Source organism: Clarias gariepinus, chromosome 25 (assembly GCF_024256425.1).
Source record: "Clarias gariepinus isolate MV-2021 ecotype Netherlands chromosome 25, CGAR_prim_01v2, whole genome shotgun sequence".
Classification (NCBI taxonomy): domain Eukaryota; kingdom Metazoa; phylum Chordata; class Actinopteri; order Siluriformes; family Clariidae; genus Clarias; species Clarias gariepinus.
The window spans coordinates 5,581,795-5,605,372 of NC_071124.1; the positions used below are offsets into that span (position 1 = coordinate 5,581,795).

Consider the following 23,578-nt stretch of genomic DNA (forward strand, 5'->3'; position numbering starts at 1 on the left):
ATGTCATAATTCTAAGAATTTTCTTAGAATTTCGTCACTAGGAGCAACTTTTAGGCCTAAGAAGCTTTGTGAATACGGGCCCAGGTCCCCGCAACCTTAAATGCAGGATAAAGCGGTATAGATGATGAGTGAGTGGGTGAGTGAGCTCACCAAACAAGATGTTGTGCTGCCTGCCAATGTGTGAATAGTTTAGAGAGCACCACCTGCAGGATTGTAGGAGAACAGCAGAACTTTACCAACTCAAATGCAAAGATATATAGAGTAAAAATTTATTTTAACTAATTGATTTTGGGGTCAGTGTGGAAATACATTAATTGACACAGAAAAGGATAATGGAATGTGATTTAGGCTTTTCCCTCCCGTCTCTAATGAATATATGAAGAGCACATTAATAAAGGCTAAAAGTAATAAATGTGTATAGGATCTTATAGTGTTTAAGAAAGTCTTTAATATGCAGGAGCAGATTGTGTTCGCGTCATTGACTAAAGTCAACTCGAAATATAAAAACAAACAACTCGGATATGTAATCTATTCATCCCAGGCGTACAGCCTGTACAGTACATCGCTATTAATCGTATTAAACATTAAAGTAGACACTAACGCTTTCATGCTAAGATTTAATGCTGGACTAAATTGCATGCAATTAGGAAGGGTTTCAGTATTACCCAGCAGTGAAAATGACAATAAACACATTTCCCTAGCCCTAACAGTTTTAGCTTAGCATCCCGAATTAGCCTGAAGAAACAAATTAGATTCTCTTTAAATATCCCAGCTCGTTAGAACTAGAGAAAGTTTACACGAGTGCTCTGTGATGGAAAGAGTTTAATGGGATACAGCACGTCATTCCAAAACACTATTACTGTATGGTTAGCAGTGAGTGAGGGAATCCTTTATTAGCATGATTAGCATTCCTGAGGGGAACGGCTCATTTGGAATGGCCTTTTTTTTTCATCTCACAGCAGAGACAAGGGTAATAAAACACAATAAAACATAAACAAGCCTGCATATATCAACACACACACACACACACACACACGCACATGCACACTGAGACAGATGCACACACAGTAACTACTGTATGAGACACCGCACATGTTTTCATACCTCCCTCTCAGGACTAGACGCTTTAAAATTCCCTTCCTCAGATGAGCACCAAAGTGATTTTTCTTACCCCTCGTATTGAAAAGACTGTACTTAAAGTTCAGGCTTCAAGCCTGAGGCCTTTGGCGCCGAGCCTGAACCACGTTGGCACAAAATCCTAACCTCACCCCTTCTTTCCTTCCTTCGTTCCCCTTCTCTAGCCTCCCTCCTCCCTTCTGTTCTGCTTTTTAAATTAGAGGGAGTCGATTACCCTCGTCCCTGTGGGAGAACTTCACCTTATGCGACCTTTCAGCCTGCCATGAAGACAGCAAAAAATAGACAGGGTCGATGGGTTATAATATCAAAGTGGCATGACTGTCTCACATACTATATAACACACCGGTCAGGAATGTTCCCTCACACCAGCGCACGCGGATTCACACGCTCACGACATAAAGGCTAGTCCAAATTCCTGTCTTAATTGTTGCATGCATCATTTGGACAGGCTGATACGGTGATAGATGGACGAGTCGGCCCCTTCGGCAAAGTGCCCTTCTCAGCCATTCCCTGTTATTTTAGTCCAGCTATGTGATCCAAGGAAATGACTTGCATTTTTTTTCCGACGGGCGGATCGGAACGGGAAATCAGACAGAGGAAAAGGCAGAGCAAAAGCGACATGAGGTTGAACACGAGGTCGTACATGAGCGTGCACGGCTAGGGGGAAGGGAGCGCACCAGAGTTTAGCGGCGTTCGGAGCGATAAATCCAGTCGTCCTTAGCAGAATTATCGTATCGACTGAAGTGCTGAAGCAGAGTAAACCATATCAAAGTTGCTTTAAACTGGCTTGTCCTGTCAAACATCTGACGAAGTCCAAGCTTTGAAGTCTAGAAACGAAAGATGAGAGGCACTCGAAAAAAAAAAAAGGGCCACTCAATAATCTCTTAAACATATCAAAGCAAGCATTCGATTGACTGGTTAAAAACACTTCTTTAGTTTGTCCTGCACTTTCTCGTCTGCTCGGATACTGACACACTGACACAGCCGACTCATGTGGGTCCCATTAGAGCTGACAGGGTTGATGAGGGTTACCCTTTAAATAGATCCTGCCCCAGCTCTTAATTGCAACACTTCTCTACTTAGAGAGTGAAAAAAGGGAGGAAGGGCAAAAGTAGCCTAGAAAGACGAGATAAAACACATCAACACGCTCTCGCTGCAAGTGAGAGACACCTTCATCCCTGTGAGGTCCCCAATAGACAGGTTTTGAGTGGGAACCCTCTTGTTGTTTTTACTTCGCTTTCCTGTCCTTGCTTCCCCCTTTTTTGCCTTTTGCCAAACAAGGTCACTTTTATAATTTGCCCCATGAGACACCCGTGGTTATTGAAGCACGACTTTAGAATGGTGTCAGCTGCGCTGCCGGAATAAACGTCTATACGTGACAAGGTGTAATTACAAACTGTATCCTGTACAGAGTGTGTACGTCTGTGTATACACTCTATATCCAAAATCCTCCACGTAGAAATTTTTGTAAAAATAGAATAAGATTTTTCCCCAAAAATTCCTTTTTCATTTATAAAAAAAAGTAATTATTAGCAGATTTGTTGTGATATAAGACGAATGAAACACTTTCTGTTTTTTTTATTTCCATCTCCAAATTTATTAGGACAAACTACAAATCTCATTAAACCAAAATTTTTGCAGACAAAGCTGACAGTAAACTCTGTTGAAGTCCGTGTAGAGGATGGACATTTTCAACACCCAGCCAAGCGTAACGGATAAAAAACTCTCGCACGGAGATCATGCTCTCTAACGCAGCGGATCCCATGACATTAAGGCAAAGTGACAGATCCAAACTGGAAGAGCTAATTATCTCTTCCCTAATGGTCACTGACTCTCCACCTCCCCTACTTTTCTTTTCCTTCGTCTTATTCTCTCTCTTCTCCTTTGTGGATGGCACAGACCTGTCTTTGCAAAACGTCTATGAATGAGCCTTTGTTTGGCTTCATTTTCAGCTGTGGTGCCATACACATACACACACATCTGGCGCGAGCAGGCGACACGGAAAATACACAGGACGCAGCGGCTGCTTCCACCCCTGCAGTCTTATAAAATAAGCTTGGCGGTTTCCGCTGTCAGCGGTAGCATGGGGCGGCTCTATGAACGTGCCAGTAGCTTTCCACTTACGCACACATACACACTTATATACACTGTAAGAAAACCCCACATAGTCCGTTCAAGCTCTCAGGGTCTTTGCCGGATTTCGCTGTTGATAGAAAAGGACCAGGAAAGTGAGAAAAAAAAACAACAACAACACACTCTTCAGGTTTCTGGCCAGCTTGGGAACGAATCAAACCGAACATTTTTTGTACAATCCAAATGGTACAGTAAATGTTCGACTGTGGACCCTGCAAACTTAGAACGTGCTAAGAAGATAAATACATGATAAAACACCGCATACTGTGTAATAAAATCAGATCTGGGCTAATAATCTAATAAACATGTTTGATTTACGCAGAAAAGAATTTGAATTGGAAGGAAACAAACCCATACAGATGAAAGAATTGGTACAGCAGGCTAAGCCTGGCCGCTTAATATTTTCCTTTTGGGGTATAAATATTCGCTACTTATGGTAGTTTGCACTTGATGGCTTAGCATTTGCTTGCTTAGTGGTTAGCTTTTCTTTGCTAGCTTAATTCTTGATTTTTACTTGCTAGTTTGCTAGACTCTATAGTTTAGCTTTTATATGCAAGTTGAACTTAATTTTATTTTTTACTTTTTATTAGTTTAGCTAGGTTTGTTCAGACTAGAAAAGAGAGTTAAATCAGGAAGATATAAACTCTGCAAATGGCAAGCAAAATATGTGCTGATTGGTTAACAGTGAAGATTATACATATCGACCCCGCCTACTTAAAAAAAAAAAAAAGAGAGACAAATTGTGGTGTAGACATTTAAAACAGCAATCAATTGTTTATTCCTGGTATTGTTATGGGGCATTGTTAGCCTTTGAAGGAAAATCTGATAATCTAGCTAGCTACTAGTTGACTCTAAACACTAATCCTTACCACTGGCTAGTTTGAAAAGGGAAGAGTTCTGAATTAAGATGTTTGATTGACCAACAGGTGGACCCACCCCCTTGTCCAAATTGGTTAAACTGGTGTAGACCTGTGTTTTTTTTTTTTATCCTGGAAATATTCTACTTAAATCTTTTAGGCATACAAATAATCTTGCAGCCGTATTTAAATATAAAGTGTATCCTATTTTTCATCAACATCTGCAGGGAGATATTTTATATATACTGTAGGGGCTAGTGGTAGCTCAGTGGTTAAGCCATTGTCCTATGGTTCGGAAGATCCCAGGTTCAAACCCCACAACCACCAAGTTACCACAGTTGGGCCCTTGAGCAAGGCCCTTAACCCTCAACTGCTCAGATGTATAATGAGATAAAAATGTAAGTCGCTCTGGATAAGAGCGTCTGCCAAATGACTAAATGTATAAGGGGACACTTAGGTTAGCGCTAGGATTGTGTTACAATGCTAATACAAATCTTATAAAGGATCAGCAGGACTTGAGGACGGTGGTGTCTCAGTGTGTTAAAACTCTAAGTTATTGATCAGATCGTTGGTGGTTCGATGCCCAGCTCTGCCAAGTTGCCGCTTTTGGGCCCTTGAGCAAGGCCTTTAACGCTGTCTGCTCTGCGTGCGCTGTACAATATAATGACTGAGCCCAGCCTTCCAACAAGAAGCTGGGATAAGTAAAGGATAAAGAATTTTAATGTTCAGTAATGTATATATAACAATAAAAAACTAAACTTAACTTGAGGAACACCCTTTTTTAGTTATTTTGTGAAAATATAAAAAAATTTTCAAGCAGGCAAAGAACAATTTCTTTTTACACTTGGGTGATTTGGTTAGATGCAATAACGTTACTAGAATGGGTGGCTTGGTTAGCCTACAATGAGAATAGGCAATCTGTGGCACAAACATATTTGTTTGTCGTCTAGCAAACTAGCTAAAAGTTCTATGTAACAAAATGTAATACTCTAGATCAAAAAAGTCCAATTTAATGAAGAAAATCAGTCCTACTGAAAACGGCGTACATCTGGTGGAAATTTTCTGTTTGGTTCGTTCTATGAAGCCAAAGTCATTTGCTTCTGATTTGCATTGCTTTTAGTCAATCAAGCTGTTAGTAGAGTGGAGTTCTCCGTGCAGGAGGGAACACAAAGAACTCCAAAATGTGTTTCGATTTTTCCAATGAGCACATATGAGCCGCTCCGTGGTAGAACGCTCACCTGAATTAATTCTCTCCACCTATATCAGTGCCTCCCTCTCCCTCTCCCTCTCTCTCTTGCTGTCCTCTGTCCCATGCTTGTCTGCATTTTAATTCCAATGTTTGTGTTCCTGCAGTGCTTCTAAGGCTTACAAATGGCCTGCTTAAAATCGCGAGATGGCTAAGGAGGGGAAGCGGGGGATAAATATTAGACATTAGACAGGATGGGTGAAGTGGATGGAGAGAGAGAGAGTAGGAAAGAGCGAGAGCGAGAGAGAGAGAGCGAGAGAGAGAGAGACCCGAGTCATTTCATTCAAGATGCAGGCCACATCACCTGAAATGATGAGTTGTCACGACTCAAGATAGAGATTCAAATACTGATATGTCCTGGGGAAAAATCTAGACCAGCGTCGATCTCTCCCTCTCTGGAACTCCTTCTTTTTCACAATTTAACAGTATCTCTCTCTTTTTCTTGCATTTATTAATCCTTGAAATCAATAAATCAATCATTTATATATATATATATATATATATATATATATATATATATATATATATCCTGTCTATATACAGTTACAGTATATATATATATATATATATATATATATATATATATAGTTATAGTTATAGTTATGGTGAAGTTATGCTTAAATTAAGTTATATTTAGATAATTTTAAGATATAATGAAGTCAAGGTTAAGGTAAAAAAAATTATAATTAAGGTAAAGTTATTTTAAGATGAAGTTATGATGAAGGTACGGTTAAGGTCAATATAAAGCTAAGGCAAAGGTATTGAGTACAATCACAGTTGAGTACAATCTATAGTTTAGGTGTTAAGGCAGAGTATTATTTACAGTTACTGTATGGTGTTGGTGAAGTTATAGTTAAGGTGAAGTCAAGGCTAAGTTATGTTTTAATGTTAAGTTGAAGTTATGGTCAAGGTAAAGTTAAGGTCAAGGTGAATTTAAAGTAGCGTATTGATAATTGTGACGTTATAGATTAGGTAAAAAGAGTTAAGAGAAACTATGGTGATGTGAAATTCTGGCTATAGGGGAGTCTTGTTGTACATAAGACAGTGTTGGTCAGACTACAGTTTGAAGGGGAGAAAGAGAGAGAGAGAGTGGGGTGTTGCGGTGACCCCCCCTTACCCCTTAAATGTTATTTTTTTCAGTGAGTAAGCAAATTTGGGGGTCCACTGCCCTGGACTTCTTCAGAAACACATCTTGATCCCACCACAGCTATCATCCAACTGCAACCGGTCAACATCAATACAGTCAATCTGTTTTTCCGCTTGACTTAATAACTCATTCCTGTGCGCTTTAAATAAGTAAATGCATCAAATTAATGAGGCACAAAGTTCAGTCCCAGAGGTCCGGGAAACAGCAGAGTTCACTCCTTTGCCTGCCTTATTACACCCGATTCAACTTGTTCATTAATTATCGAGCCCTGTGAGAGGTTGAACATGTGGAAGAGCATGCTTCAGATCTACTTTAAAGTAGCACAGGAAAAAAATACCTCATGATTAACCTAGCCTGATGTTCTTCTTAATTAGCTCCCCTCAACTTGCAGCTTACTTTTAGTTTTGGTTAAAATACTTTTGTACCTTTTTAGGGCCATTGTTTACCTGGTACAAACATTATCAGAAAAACATACAATATAACAGGTTAATTTAGGTAGCTAAAAAAAGCTAGCTAGAACCTAACTACCTGTTAGCATGAACGATATTGACAAAATGTGTTATTTACATTCTGTAAGCTTTTGAATTTCGTGAAATATCAGTTGATTTTATAGCTAAAAACAAACCAGACTTTAGCAGACACTGTTGACCGACTATGTTTTAACTAAATAAATATTAGAGTTGTGATTAGTGATTGCTTAGCCTTCTTCCTGACATAAAAATTGTAACGTTGTCGATACCAATAACGGCGAGCTAAATCGGAGATAAACAGAGTCAAAGAGCTACAGAAAGGGGGACAGATATGCTTTGTAAAATGGAAATGAGTGTGTGAGCGTGCGCAACAGTAAAAGGCAGAAAGAGATGTACTGTACTAGCTCTTTCTGAGTCGTGACCCCCCCTGCTAACTCGTGACCCCCTGCTGTCTCGTCTCTACCGCTGATTTGTTATCGCGTGTATGCGTAAAGCTCCTGAGAAGAGAATCTCGTCTGTGTCAGTAAGGAAAAAAAACAAAAAGAACAATCCTCCATAGTCCTGAGGAAACATGTAGCATGCAGAATCGATGCCTTATGCTTTACTCCACAGGACCTTGCTCCGCAGCGATGTCCATTGTGTTAATTCGCCATGAGCTAATCTACTCTGATCGCTCTTCCCTGGCCTCTATTCTGTTTGACTGATGTGCTCAGTGTTAAGCATCGACCACCCCTCCAAGTGGGACTTTGATCCAATTTGTCCCCATTAAACTACACACATTTTTCTTTATACAGTACTGTACATCCTGACTGCATCCCTTATTATTATTATTATTTTTTGGTCTTTGTATCTAGCTCGCTCAGTAAATAAAAATCTCCACTTTTTATATTTCTTTCTGAATCTCTCCACTACATGCCGAAGACAGTCTCTTATGTACTATACTGTGTACTTGTCATTACTCACAGCTCGTTGGGGATGGTGCTATGGAGGACTATGCTAGGAAGGACGGTGCCAGGCTCTCCCCTCTTTATTTCCGTCTCTCACACCTGAGCAAGGGCAAGGACACCATAGCGGGCGAAGCAACACCTACACAAGCATTTTCACGCCTTTGCTCCTGCCACCGCTGTGAGCATATGGGGAAAAATGTGAAGCCAGTCTACCGTGGTGCGTTTTTCAGTGCTTATTGAGATGAGACAAGGTCAGCGTGTTTTGTGTTGATTGAAAAGTCCTGACAGTGAGCTGACTGTTTTGACTAAAATAATGCAGTCATTTTTTTTGTCGAAATTCATCACGTGAAATCCGAGATGTGGTTAAGCCTCTTGTGATCTTTTTGGCAGGTACTGGATTTTCAATGATGAGTAAGGGTTAGTCCACACGAAGCCGGTGCGTCCCCTATCCGATCATTTTTTTTCGTAAACACGGCGTCGTCTCAAGAAATATCTGCGTACACACGAAACCACTGAAAACGGTGTAGTATATATGCCAGACCAGTATGGGGCGCTGTAATTCTGCCATAGAGATACACTATACACGGAGAAAAAGACTTTGAGCATGCGCATAACCTTCGCGCTGTATACGAACCAAGATGGTGTTGTCCATTATCGCTTGTTGCTCATAACAGTTGCATAGAAACAATAGATTTTGCTGTAATAAAGCTAGTAGGCTTTGTAGCAACACGAACACAATCATGTAGTCCGCCATTATTGTTTTTGCTGTTACGTGTGATGCAGCCGACACGTGATGTGATGACATCATCGTTTCACAAAATATACGGATTGGCCGTACACACGAAACCGCAAGGGTGGCGTTTTCAGATTTATCCACTTTGAGACCCAGTTTCAAAAAATAGCGGTTTCAGTCTCCTAAAACGCCGGATTCGTGTGGACGAAACGCCAATACGATAAAAAATTTATACGTATACAGCGAAACGCGTCCCCGTGTGGACAGGCCCTAAGACGCAGAGAAATCAGTTGAATTGGGTCTGTAAAGATGTCCACGAAGGCCATGAAGATATAATGGCATGTTGGTGTCGTACTGGTACTGTGACATAAATATTATTACCAGCTATATACTGTAATATAATTAACTGGAGGCTACAGAATGTATTAAATATGAGCTCCAGTTATAGAATTCATTGGCATGTCTTTGGGAAACTTTATTTGCTGGTCTTGGAATTATAATTTAATTAAATTATAATTATGGCATCAGTGTGTTAAACTGTGGACAGACAGTTGATGTGTCGCCTCATCGTGTTATCCAAATACACCACAGTCTCTGATTTCACTTGACTTGACCACACTGAGGGCAGGGGGTGCAGTTAAAACAAAACAAAAATTAGAAAAAGGATTTTGACTAACTGATTAGTGCTAGTGCTTGGATACCAACAAGGTAGAAAGTTTTCTCACTACTCTTTTCTCACTTCCTGTCTACTTCAGATCTGACACCCTGGCCTCCCAGGAACTCCTTCGAGCCACCTCTGTCAAGACTTCATTCACAGACGTATGGCCTTTTTTAAAACGTTCGCGTCATTCACTAAACATCTAACCAGAGGAACGTGCTTTACTCAAAGACATTATAGTATTTAAATTTTTCAAAATATGTATGAAATACAGTAATTTTTTTTTTTTTGTGCATTAATTATTGGCTATAAGGGATGTTTACAGTAGGCAAACAAACAGGAATAATTTGTGCCCGGGTAAATTTAACATGTTAAATTTAGGCGTTAAGATAACATTTTATTTACACTCAGTAGGCCACTATTCTTTCAGTGACCTTACAGCAGTTTTATTTTTTTGTTTTTCAAATCAGCGGATTAAATAAAAGAAAATGCTGAATATTAATTTCAAGCTTTTTTTGTTTACTCATATATTTTACCGCTAATACAGTATCAAGATGTCAGTGGATGATATGAGGCATTAGGTAGTTCTTCTCTTGCTTTTTAAAACTGCATTTATTGTATACTAACCAGCAACAAAAAGAAAATTCTCTGCTCAAACACAGACTGTAGACTTGGTGCAGTGTGAATAGTAATATCTCAACAACAAAGAAAGTGAAAGAGAAGAGCAATGCCCTGACATACTGCATAAAATGCAAAATCAACTGAAAAATAAAATAAAATGACTGAAGCAATGAACCAAAGCCCTAAAACAACTGTCACTGTAATCAGCAGCAACCTCTGGAGTGTAAGGGCAATTTTCTCTTCACACAAGTCTTAGACCGACAGCTCAATTATATGAGCTCTGCTGCCAAACACATCCCTCCCATCTGCTTTGAAAAGCAATCATGTCCATTAAAACGACCAATATATGCCACGCTGTCGGGTCCAGCTGGTTTTTCGAAAAGCACGGTTCATTTTAACAGCACACGGTCTTCCCTCATGTCCTGCTTCGCCATTAGAAGAAAGTGTGATCTGCGCTACTGTTGCTATGTTAATTGAGACTTTTACAAAATTCTAATGAATGACAGAATATTAATTACGGTTATCAGAAGTGCTACCATGGGCCGTTCTTTACACTAAATTATCTGTTTGTTTAATACGAACTTAACCATTCTGGTTACCAGAATAAAAGTGTGTCAACCTAAATCATATATTCTTTGACTTTTATTTTGTTTTCATAATATTTATTTTTATTTTAATAGCATATATACTAAAAAAACGATAAAAGTAAATCATTAATTATTCACAATTGAATACATTATTCATAATTGTGTTTGTAACTTTAGCACTGATTTCTCTGCTCAGTAGATGCATAAGACTCCTGAACTGGAATATTAGCGCACATCTGCTAGTTCTTCGGCCACTAATAGAGTTTTTTCTGCAAAGCCATTAGATTCGATCAATAGTAAAATGAAATTTTGCTGTGAGGTAAATCCTGATCGACCTACAGATTGAGCAATCATCATAAGAACATTTTATACGCATCGATTTAACATGGACTTTCCTTCTATTTTAACATCATACACATTATCTAAAGTGCTCCGGTGTGAAATATCGTAATAATATGTGACCCTGTCACATCAAATCAGGTATCAAGTCGGATTTTGGCCGATTTAAGTTGTGCATGTTTCCAGATTCCTGGTTTAATAAGCTCCAAGTTTATTACTGTATTATATCCGGTTCTTGAGATATGGCCAGGGTGATTTTGTTTACAAGAAGTAATTCAGAAATCCCCAAAAGTCAAAATTAGATCTCTAGAAATATTAAAATGAGGATTTTGTGACGAAATAAGAAAGAGGGAACCGTCTTCTTTGTTTTGACACCCTGGATTTCACTGCTCCTCTTAAAATTAACCTCACCAGCAGCACGGTTTTATAAAAAAAATAAAAAAAAAACATAAAAAATCCATGTATGTCTATGACAACTGGAGTAACAAGCTTGGACAGTGATCAATAAATTGCTTTAGAACAATGTTTAGGATTAAAAGTTTTTCAGTTCTGTGGATGGATCAGTTATATAAGGCATATCAACTATATATATATTTAGCATTAATATAAATTACAGAAGATAATTTATTTTTTATTTTTTTCTAATCAAACGCCACTATCTATACCACTTCTTCTGTTCAGGGTTGCAGAAGGATTATAGTCTCTCTAATATTAAAATTTGATAGATTACTCCTTGGCCATAGTGCAAAACTAACCCATGTGATCTTAATACTGGACTTGTTATGACAGGACACATATCACATACCATGTGATATGAGCAGTATATCCAGTAAATAACTATTCAGAGTAATAACATAGATCATTTCTTACTGCCAAGGCTTTTTTCTCTCTCTTTTTATTTTGGCAGACTTGATAAACTAGGTTATAAGTGTGAATCAATACACGAAAACAAAGGCACTCATGAAAACTATTCTGCTTCTTTAAAGCAAGGAACGCGCACAGAGGAAAACATAAAAACATCCAGCCTAATCAAACCCATGTGTTTTTCAGAATGTGAATATTTCTGGCTTTACCGTCTTCGGCGAACATAAATGCCCTCTTATTTATGCTTTATTTGCTTCATTCTAAGTTTCCATCTGCTGCTGGCAGAGGCCGGCTTCTGAGCTCTTCTCTCTCCATGCAGCTCATGTATGTTCAATGCCACATCCCACACACTCACACTCACGGTGTCGGAGGAAAGTGTTTGCACACACGTCTAAACTGTCCAGACCCCTTGACTTCAAATAGAAATACATCTCAAAGGAAGGGTTCGCACATCGCCGTGTATGCAAATGACACGAAAACGTACTGTTTTCTGCGATGTTTTGATTGAACAGGTGTTTGTGTGCGTTAGAGGAACAGTTAGCGCGTGTGTATAGATATACATATTTCCATTAATCATATGACTATGTATGTGATTGCTTTTTTTTTTTTTTACAGCTTTCATTAGCGACCTAAAGTTTCAAGTCACAATTTAAATTAATTAATTATTCTTTTATTTACTGCCAATGTTTATTGGTATCCATTTTGGTATTAAATTGTAGGTATTACTTTAATTGATAATTTTAATTTAAAATTTATATACAAAATACATTTAAATTATATTTAGATAATTAGATTTGAATTAAATTGGTTTTATTTATATCTTATTAAGTTTTATTTCAGTTTATAATTTCTTTAGAACTTGCTTTGACCATTACATTTAGCTACAGATTAATATTTAAAAGTCTTTTAGCAGTGCTGCATCACACACACACACACACACACGCACATAAGGAGTGTTAACATTGACACTTTAATGTATGTGATAAATCTGGAAATTTTAATGCATTACAACTTTCTTAGGTTTGATCATAATCGGAGCGTGGTTACCTGGCTGTGTGTGATAATGGAATGTTTAACGTGGATAAATAGAGGACTGAAGAGACATCACCAGGTGTGCTGAACTGCAAGTTTCATTACAAAAAGCTTTTAGATGTAAGCTTGGATAAAACTAAAGTCGTGTGCTCGAGCTGCCTTAAGGCAGAATAATTTTTTACAAAAAATACAAAGCGGCAAAGGTTGTAAGTTGTTGATTTTTGGATCTGAGGGTGCGGGTTCGAGTGTTCAGTGCCGATTTCAATTGAGAGATTTTAATTTAACATTTGTTACATTATTAATAATAATTATTATTATTATAATAATCATTATAATAATAAAGAGTTGATAAATGTAAAATGTTCTCACGTACAATTTATACCACTTATGCTGTAGACTCAGGATCTCAGGGGACTCAAGGCACTAGGTGGGGTACACCCTGGGCGGGGTGTCATTCCATTGCATGGAACAAGCTCACACACACTTTCACACACTACAGGCAATTTTAATTGAAGCACCAATTAAACTACCCTGCATGTCTTTGGAATGTGGAAGAAAACCAGAGTACCCAGAGAAAACCCACCAAGCGCGGGGAAAACGTGCAAATTACACACACAGGACAGGAGGCAGGACGCGAACTCTTGACCCCACAGTGCTACCCAGTACACCACCATCCTGCTATGTAAATGTTAAGAAACCGTTATTACAAATTCTTTCTTTCTTTTCATTTTTGCTCTCTATTTGACAGATATTTAGCTTGGTCTTACATTCCCCATGCTACAAGATATCCTCTTAAAAATATACTCTACTCACAGACCACAACAAATAGGTTTTCATTTTTAAAGACATGTAAAGGTGGACTTTTAGCTATTACAAAAAGCTCGGATAATGATGAATATTATTTTAAAATGCCATATAATAGATCTTTAAATGTACTGTAAAGCAGTATGCATTGATTATAAGAAGATTTGGCCAGAAGGCCAGAAGGTGGTGTGTTTAAATCCCAGAAGTTTTTGCGAGCTACTAAACTAAGCTATTCTGATCTACAGTATAAATGGATTCTCTGCCGTATCTGTGAGTCTCTCCGGATAAAACGTTTCTGCCAAATGAGTGGAAAGGTGGCCTTTGTTCGTTCCTCGCGCATAATTTCCTGTTTTGTGCATGGCTTTTTCCTGGAATTAATCTGACTAACTGAAAGTGAGAAAAAAAAATGATGAAGACTCATTCAGCTTGGATCTGATTTGCTTAAGGAATTTTTTTTTCTTGTTCTTCCTCTGCTGGTGACAAACCCAATCGGAACGTGATGTCGCGCCACGTAGTAAGAAACGTTTTTGTGTTCCCTCTTGCTCTTTTTTTTCTTCTCTCCTAAAATGTATAAATGATTCCAGCAGCCGTTCTGTCAAAAGCTGGCAGGGAAAAGCCAAGGTGTGTGTGTGTGCATGTGTGTGTGTGTGTGTGTGTGATGATCAAGCTGGCTCTTTAACCTGTATGACTAACACTGATTTATTTCCTTTATAACACAATCATTAAAGTGATACAGCATAAAAATCCTCTTAATCACATTTATATTATTTCCCGCACAAGCAGCAGATTCTGTGTTTCTAAAACATTCTAACAGCACTCAACATTCTCTGAAGCAGAATTCATGAAATTTTAATGTCTTAAATGTGTTTAAAGGGATAGTTTGGCAAAGGAAAAAAAAAGTTTACATAATGTTCCCTTCGCCTAAAATATAGTTGTTCAGCCAAGATGTTTGTTTTTTGTCTGAGCTAAGAGGCTAATGAAGCTAACAAGTAATGGAAATCTGTCTCACTCAAGTTCTTCATGTACTTTCTTCAAATTAAATTATTAAACCTGGGTTTTTTATTACCCTTTTTTTTATTTCAGTGGAATAAAACAAGTGATCGGAAAAATATTAAAAGAGCGCCGTTATAGGGAAAAATAAAAGTAGTTTAGCTCTAATAGTTGTCTAAGCATAAACAAGCTCTTCTTCTGTGTTCGTGTATCAGGGGTGTTCAAGTCAAACCGGGACTTTCTCGTGAATGAAGGTGTGCAGTAAAACCAGTTTACAGAAGACTTCAAGCACAGTATGGTGATGAGACCAACAGCTGCAATAAAACATTTACAGTAAGCGGGGCAAATGTCTGATTTTTGAAAATTGACAAATAATTTGTCATAACTCGCTGAAGAAATGCATCTGTCTAAGTGAACTATGCAGGCAGTCATTTACAAACACCAATTTTATATGACAGGAACTCAGTTGGGAGTTATTGGCACATCCCTCGTACAGTCCTGACCTCATTCCTAGCCATTTCCACATGTTTGGGGGATTAAAGGAGTTCCTGGGGGGCCGGTGTTTCAGACATGAAGCAGGCAGTCTGATCTTGACCTAATGGGATAAGTGCATTAGTGTAGAGGGGGATTTTATATATAGAAATAAAAAATGATTTTACTTTCCTAACTGTGTTCAGTTATTCTGTACAATCAACAGTCCCACTTTAACTTGGACAAACCTGAACAGAAAGACTTTTATTTATCCTTTCTGGGGTTACGTGTAGACAGACAACATGAACTGTTTAGAAAAGAAATAAAAACGAATAAACAGATGGACAAAAGGCCTTTTGTCGAAACAAATGTCTTCTCTGTTTGCAGTCCTGGTCAAAACAGTAATGTGAAGCCCTGCTATGAAACGAAACATCACCACTTATTTGTAGCCATTAATTATTCAGTTTAATTTTAGTTTTAAAATGGAAGTGAGGTCACCATTTGGACGTAGTTGTTTACACAGACATGAGTAAGCATGGAATTTGATGTAACTAGATGGATGCAACTTGTGAATTGTGTTCAACGATCATAGACATTTACTTTGATTATCTATAATTCTACCTTCAAATTTTAGGAAAGACAAATCAAAGAACAAAAGGTCTAAACCACTATAGCCTTATAAAACAAACTATTAGGAGTTTAACATTCTACAGCAACAAATATTATTTACAAGTGCAAAGCATTTAAGACAGTTGCCATCTTCCCAAGAGTGGACGTCCTAGCACATATACCCCAAGGTCAGACTGTGCTATTCTTAGAGAGATACAAAAAAGCCAAAGAGCAACATCTTAGACCCCACAGGCCTGATTAAGCATGCTTAATGTTAAATGTTCATGACAGCACAATTAGAAGAAGACTGAACGAGTACAGTTTGCTTGTCAGGAGAAACCTCTTCAGTCCAATAAAAAAGCTACAAACCACAGGGATTCTGTAACAATGTCCTATGGACAGATGAGACCAAACTAGAATTTGGGGACAATTAAACAGCATCTCAGCAAAAACACCGCATTACCACTGTTAGGCACAGCGATGGAGGAATGATGATTTGAGCTTGTTTTTTTTGCAACCACAGAATCTGGGCACCTTGTAGACATTGGTTTAGCCAAGAACTCCTTTGTATACCAGAGAATTCTAGAGGCAAATGTAAGACCATCTGACCGATGTCTTAAACTTTCAGAATTTTGTCAACAGGTTAATTATCCGAAGCACACCAGTAAACCTACATCACAACGGCTGAAAAGGAAACACTCAAGATTTTGAAATGGCCGAGTCAAAGTCCTGACCGAAACCGCAACTTTAATGAATGATTGAAGATTGATTGATAAAGTCATACAGGAAACTTTTATTATTTAAAGTTGATAAAGAGGGGTCTACAGCTACTGAATCAGGGGACACATTTTTTATTTTAGTTTAATTTTGGCTTAATTATTTGGTACATAAATGAGGGCATGGTAAAAAAAAGGTTATTGTTCATCTGAAGTTGTATTTACCTAAAACTAAGACCTGCTATGATTAGGTGATTTTTTTATATTATTTTAATATTATGTTTTTACACACAAAACACCTAGAAGAACTAAAAAATAGGGCACTAACATTTACACATGACTGCATCTGAAATCATTAGATATTATACAGTAAACCCTTGTTGTGTTCAGTTTTAGGTAAGCCATATCAAAATGTACATTCTGATGTGTCTTTCCAAGTAAATAGTAATTCCTTTTAATACAATTTTGATGTGCATGTTAAATATATAATTAACAATTTCCCAGTATTAATATGCACGTCTCAATTTGATGTTTAATGGAACCTCAAAGAAAAGTCTGATGAAATTATTTATTATCTTTTTTAAATAAATATCCATCCTATGTTAAAGGCACTGTAGCATATTACATAAACCATGTTAAATAAGACGTAACCTTTCCAAAAATGCATTTAATGGATGTAAAGACGGGTTAAAGCTCCGTTGTAATTTTTTTTATAGTTTACATTAATTTTATGGTTTTATGGTCAACTAATATAGATAATAACTAATAAAATAGTTTATCATAAAATGTAACTAACATCATTTGCAAAATTACAGTAATTACAAGCTGACTGCTCATCTCCTGCGACATAACAAGTTGTTTCCATAGAAATGTACTTTCAATGCTTGTTTTTCTTTGTTACTAAACTCAATTTATGAGCCGGAACCATATAATTAATTTAATAAAGTGCTTCCTATTACATTTGTGAACTAGAAAACCAGCTTTAATAGTAACATGGCCTTCTACTTTATGTGTTTATGATGTATTTATGTCGTTGTTATGAAACATGGTTTTGTATGGCACAAATTGTAATTTAGGGAAACGATGCATGTTGTTTGTTAAAACATAGTAGTAGCACTTACTGTATGTTTGGGTTCATAAATGTTTTGTTTTGACAATGATTTGCTTTGTTCCACCCCTTTTTATTAATATTCGATTATACCTATCTTTCTGTTTAAACATCCTATCACAAAGTTCAAACATCTATTTAGCATTATTAATATTAAATTCACGCCAGAATTTACAAGTTTGTTTTCGTTTATATTTCCTGATTTTCTTTACACATTGGAACCTGCTGCAGTATATATATACTGAGCACTCATGGGTTCCATTAAATAAATAACACCTGTATCCTGTCTTTCGAGGGGACCAGAAGTTTCGATGTAAAAATCGTATTCTTATAATGTTTAAATTCATTAAAATCAACATACGGTAATAAGACTAATTTGTTCTTTTATGCAATAAATTTGCTCTACCACAATCGGCATTTAGTATAAAGTCTTTGTATTTTAAACTTTAATTTTTTGAAACCGGCTGATTCCGGCTGGGCATAGAGTCAAAAAAAGACGTCCGCACTATTCTTTGCTCCACTCGCTCAATCCGTGCTTGCTTGATTGCTTCCTGAAGATAATTTACAGAAGACGGTTTCTTGACTGGTCCTGCCTTCTCCACCACTCTCCAACAGTTTTCTATCAGGTTTAACTCTATAGATGACACAAAAGCTAAATATCATTGTCACATAGTCAGTCACCAGTCAATAAGCACACCTTTTCAGCCAGATATAAATAAGGCTATAACTAATGAGTGAAATCACCCATTTTTGTGCACGGGGAAAACTATAATACATGTCAGATATTGTTTTAATACTTTTGGCCAACACTGAATAGCTGTGGTTTTCTTCTAAGGGCCAAACCAAGTGTAATTTACGCAATCGGCATCATCTCATCTCATCTCATAATAATAGGTTATGCACTATCAATATATCAATATACTGTAACTAAATAATTCATTAGTGCTAAAAGGTTACCTTTAGTACTTGTGCAAGATTCATGATGCACTTCCATTGCAATATCCCAAAAGGCTAAACTTGAAAGTAAAAGTAAAGTAAAATATATAAAGAGTCCTGTAATATTGCTTTCCTGGGCACAGAGAGTGCTTTCTTATGGTTGAAACAATCAATACTCCAACCCAATCACTGGTTGCCATTAGAGAAACAGAAAGAGAGAGAGAGAGAGTAGGAGATAGAGCGAGAAAGAAAGAAACAACATATTTTTTTACACGTCTCTAAGGACTGAAAACTAAGAATCACCACACAGTTAAAGAAAACAAGTTCAAAAGCTCCATCAGGATGAAATTTCATTGCCGGACCTCTTGGGCATTTCTGTTTATACAATTTGTATCGAGACGTCATGGCTCTGGTGACATTTGGCAACCATGAACCCATGAGATCAATTTGGTCTTCATCAAATTAGTTGGAAATTTTATTTTTCTCAAACTTTTCACAACCAACCATACAGTACCATTTTCAGATAACATACCAGTATATACTAGTATATCTCTTCAGACACGTGACTACTGTGGTGTCAGTCACAAGAGCGGATGGCTAAAGCACTGATAAGTGTCATTACGTATATGGTTCATCATTATATTTATTGATAATTATGCTTAAGGTGTATTCCAGTGGTTACCTGATTACCTACCAAATTGCCTAATGCTTACTTACACAGATAGAAAAGTCGCTTAGCAATTGGTAGCTTCTGTTCTGCTGATTGTTTTCAAATGCACTATGTTGTAGTAGACGACTTTATAACTTATTCCAAAGAGAAATACAGTAAGTGTGTGAAGAAAGTAATAAGGATATTAATTTGCAGCGGGTTGATTTGTTATCATACCAGATGGTGTACAAATATCTTACCTTATTCAGTGCATGAATTGATGTGCAGGTAACGTCACTTATACTGCCTTTTTAAGCTGTATAACTATTAGTTAAGTAAAGCAAGTGCTACAGTACAATCACTGATTCCACACACCTTGATCAGGGAGTTAGAGAGGGACTTGGGATTAAGCCCTGGGTTAGAAGCTACTGTAGTTCGCCGTAAAACACAAAACACAGACGGGTGAGAAGCGATTGAACGACTAACAAGCAATTACTTAAAAGAGACAAAGTGCTTTTATATTATATGGCATAACGGTAACAAATGTGTTTTCTTGCCGAAAGCGCTTCCTCCATGATGGTTTTGTATGCGGGTCTTGGCACTGGCCGGACCGTGTCGTGACGTCATGTATAAAAGGTCAGTACACTGAAAGGATTCATTGAACATGACCAGTGACAATAAAGTGACACAAATTGGATGTTTCTGCCTAAATATGAGACCCATTTATCCTTTCTTATCCATGTGGGCACGGAACCTTTCAAATATGGTCGTAGATCTGATAGTGGAATGTTGAAAGAAAGATCAAAGAATTCAATTCTTTTTGCATTGTATTCCTATAAGGAAAAATACAATAGAAGGATGCTAAAATTGATTTTACTGTACATTTGGGGGAATTTGTACAGTAGATTTAAGCAAAATTAGTAGAAATACCAGGAAAGCAAGCAGGTTTTTAAATTAATTGGTAAAAAGTGACTACAGTTAAATTATAATTATAATAAAAGGTGTGAAGTTTAAGATTACACATAAATCAGTTACAATTTTAATTCATAAGACAGGTTTTTTTTTTATAAAATAATTTTATTTGTCGCCTTTTAAATTGAATGCATTGTTCCAAAGTGTTAAGATTGTTACACTTCTACAGTAGCTACAATTACAAAGTAAAATGCGATGCAAAAGGCTTCAATCAAAGATGGCTTGAAGGTAAATCAAGTTGGCAGGAAGTAACTTTAAAGGCTTCAAATTGTAATCGCTATTAAAAACACTTGCCATAAACAGCTTGGAAAATATTAACAGCTAGCCGTAGCAAGGTCCAGAGCAAATCATGGCACAAACGTCAGTCATCCAGTTGTACAAATATAATTCTTTTTGTTGATCGAATGGAATGTGAAAATTGTGTTGCACGCTTTTAACTACGAATGTGAACCTTAAAGATAGACTGATGATGATGATGATGATGATGTGAAGCTTATAACATGAACACAGCCTTAGTGGTGAGTGCGGCAGGTCCCACTCATCCCCTGAATAAGCTCTCAAAAAATTGTGTTAAAAGAAGGAAAGAAGTTGTAGAGTCACTACTCACTTTGAGGGAGTCGAAGCAGGCGATGACTCTCCCGTTCTCCACCTGGCAGCTTTTGGCCGGATGGGCGAACTTACATTCAGAGTCGGGTCGGGAACACGTGCCTCGCTGGAACTCACGGCACACCTCCAGCGTCAGCCATTTCGTGTCCCGGATGGGCGTCACATTAACCGCCATTTTGGCTTAAAATCAAAAGGAAAAAGGAAAAACAGAAAAAAACCCGAAAAATCCAGACGATATGATGGCACAGACGGGCTTTGCGTCTAGTTGGTGGTTGGGTTAGTGCCCTCAGAAAGAGACACCGGATTTGGATGTGTTTTGGCTTTTTCTGTTTGTAGGCACTCAGAAATCAAAAGTCAGAGGCCCATTGTTGTGACCTGTTTTTTTTTTTGTGTTTGTTTTTTTTTGAAGCCTCTATCTACGGAGGCCTCCGTCTCGTCTTGTCTCGTCTCGTCTCTCTTTCTGTCCCGCTGTCACTCAGTCTCTCCTCAGCTGCGCTGCCAGACCAGACGGATGGTGAAACTCATTATTGATTACGTGTGGTTGCGGGGGCAGAAAGGGAGAGAGTCGGCGGTGTGGAATGAGGCAGTAGCAGTCACCTCTCACCCACACTCACTCACTCACTCACACACACACTCACACACTCACACATACACACACACACGCACACACACGCACACACACACACACACACACACACTGCCTGAATCTGTCCTTATGACACAGACTCCAGAAGCAACATGGGGGCACACAGCAGGGGGGCGGAGGGTGTTGCTGTGGCGACCAGGTGCTTAGCAGAGGCCGTTCTCATCCAGGACTGCGGACATCACTTGGCACTGAAGCAGGTGGCAGAAGCGGGAAAAAAGGGGGCGGGGGGTGGGGGGGTGTTGCCCTTTCAAGCAGTCCAAGCAGCAGCGGGTGTCAAAGGCACGTCTGTCAGTAGCAGTAACCTGCGGGGGAGAGGAGAGAGTTAACGCTTAGCTCTAACACGCTAACACTAACACACGCACACACACCAGCTTCAATCAACAGCCTCGGCTCTGAAGTGGAAAAATCAAATGGAGCAGCGGGTCTATTACAGCGAGTGGTGGATTTGTTATTCGTTAAAAAGCAGAACAATGAGCGCCAGAGCGAGAGCAGGCACGGGTCAGAGTGCCAACGTTACTTTCATACGCCTGTCCTCATTAATGAAGGGTTATGAATTTTAATTTTTGGAAGAAAAAAACATGCACTGTGATTATTATTATTATTATTATTATTGTTATTTTTAATTTCAATGCATTGTATAGAAAAATTTAAATAAAATTGCACTTACTCTACACTACACATTTTTTTAAAAGCCAACTGATTGCATGCTATATATACATAAAAATAATAATAATAATAATAATTTCTGTTCATGCTGTGTTTGTATACCTTGGACCAACTAGACAAATTGTTTTATTTTTTAGACGTCATTGATTTCCAGAACATTCCAGAAGAGCTCGCTGTTGGAAAATTAATATTAGCGTTCTAGATTGCAAAAATTTGCTTTTAATCACGCAACAAAAAGCTTGCCTTCACTACAACTTCTTAGATATCTAAAGTTCTTTGTGATGCTGATAAATATCGACTATGAGAACGTAACAAGCGAAACATAAGACTGAAGAGAGCGAAGCAGGCTGTCACTGGGTTCCTGAGCAGGTACGAGGAAACACAACCATTACACACTTGAAGAAATGAAGGGTTGGGATGAAAAGAAAGAGAGAGAGAGAGAGAGAGAAAAAGAGATATAGAGGATGCAAAAGGAGTGAGATGAAGAAATGCGAAAAAGTGAAGGAAAAGGAAGGGTCTTATGTTTTGGCAAGGACAGGAAAGTAAAAATGTGACAAAAACTCTATAGCATTCCTTTAAATGTCTTGTCTTTAAGACTTCTATGCATTCATAAATACAGTATATAAAAGAAAGCTTTTACCTGTACATTGGTCAGAACTCAGTCTTTTAATGATATCTTTATGTTTCATAAATTGGAGGACCGAAAAAATCTGTCTGTATGTCTGTCTGTATGTCTGTATGTCTGTCCAGCCAGAATTTGTCGCAGCATCACACAAAACTGGCTGGACAGAATTGAATGAAACTTTGCCAGTCCTTTTGTATTCGCCTGACGTTAAACCTGTGCCATAAATGAAATCGAAAATTTTCAAAAAGTGAAATTAAGAGCAGTTTTGTGCCTTTTGTAGTACTTAGCACCTTAAGCAAAACAGGGAAGCAAAATGTTAAGTAAAAGCGATGTTATGAACAGTTACTCTATGTGTCGGATTTAATAATCTACTTTAAAACAAGCTACTGATACTCACTCAATGTAAACAAACACCTGCACCAACAGATATTAATTAGTGAAGCTAAACTGAATATTTTTACTGCAATTAGTTCATATTTTCACTTTGGCAGAAAAAATAACAGCGCTGAAGTGGTACTGTATACTGTAAGTGAATTTTAATGCACTGGAGTCGTTTTAAGACAAAACTCTCAATCTATATCCGATCTAATTTTCCGATTTCTCATTTGTGATTCACTCTCCGATTACCAAACAGGAAGTGTATTTGTGTGGCGATAAAAGAAGTACAACTTGTAAAATTGTATTTCTTAGATTACGCCAAATTCCCCAAAATAAGGATTGAGACATGTCCCATGGAAATGAGATATCAAAAAAATACAGGAAGTGAAGACAGAAATACAGAGTGAGAAGAAGAAAAGGGAAAACAGATCGAGATTTACACATCGAGATGTTACCTTTTCAGTAAGAAGGCACACAGGTTTTAAATAACGCTCCAGAGATCAAGCCTGTATCATTTCAAAAGCAGCTGCCCTCTGAGGGTTAAACAATCCCATAATTCCCTATCCTGGAACATAAGTCTAGGTTTCGACAGATAAACTGTTGCAGGAACCAAGCAGTATGTTTAGAAAAG

The 23,578-nt window shown here is 37.8% G+C and overlaps 1 protein-coding gene across 7 annotated transcripts in view; it reads right to left on the reverse strand.

Moving 5' to 3' along the window:
- LOC128513024 (muscleblind-like protein 1) overlaps positions 1-23,578 on the reverse strand; it is a 128,336-nt gene that overhangs the window by 60,490 nt on the left and 44,268 nt on the right. For all 7 annotated transcript variants that reach the window (XM_053486617.1, XM_053486616.1, XM_053486621.1 and 4 more), the window contains exon 2: positions 20,634-21,580. In XM_053486617.1, the coding sequence (XP_053342592.1) occupies positions 20,634-20,807 (174 nt within the window). In that variant the 5' untranslated portion in view covers positions 20,808-21,580. The remainder of the gene's footprint in view (positions 1-20,633; positions 21,581-23,578) is intronic.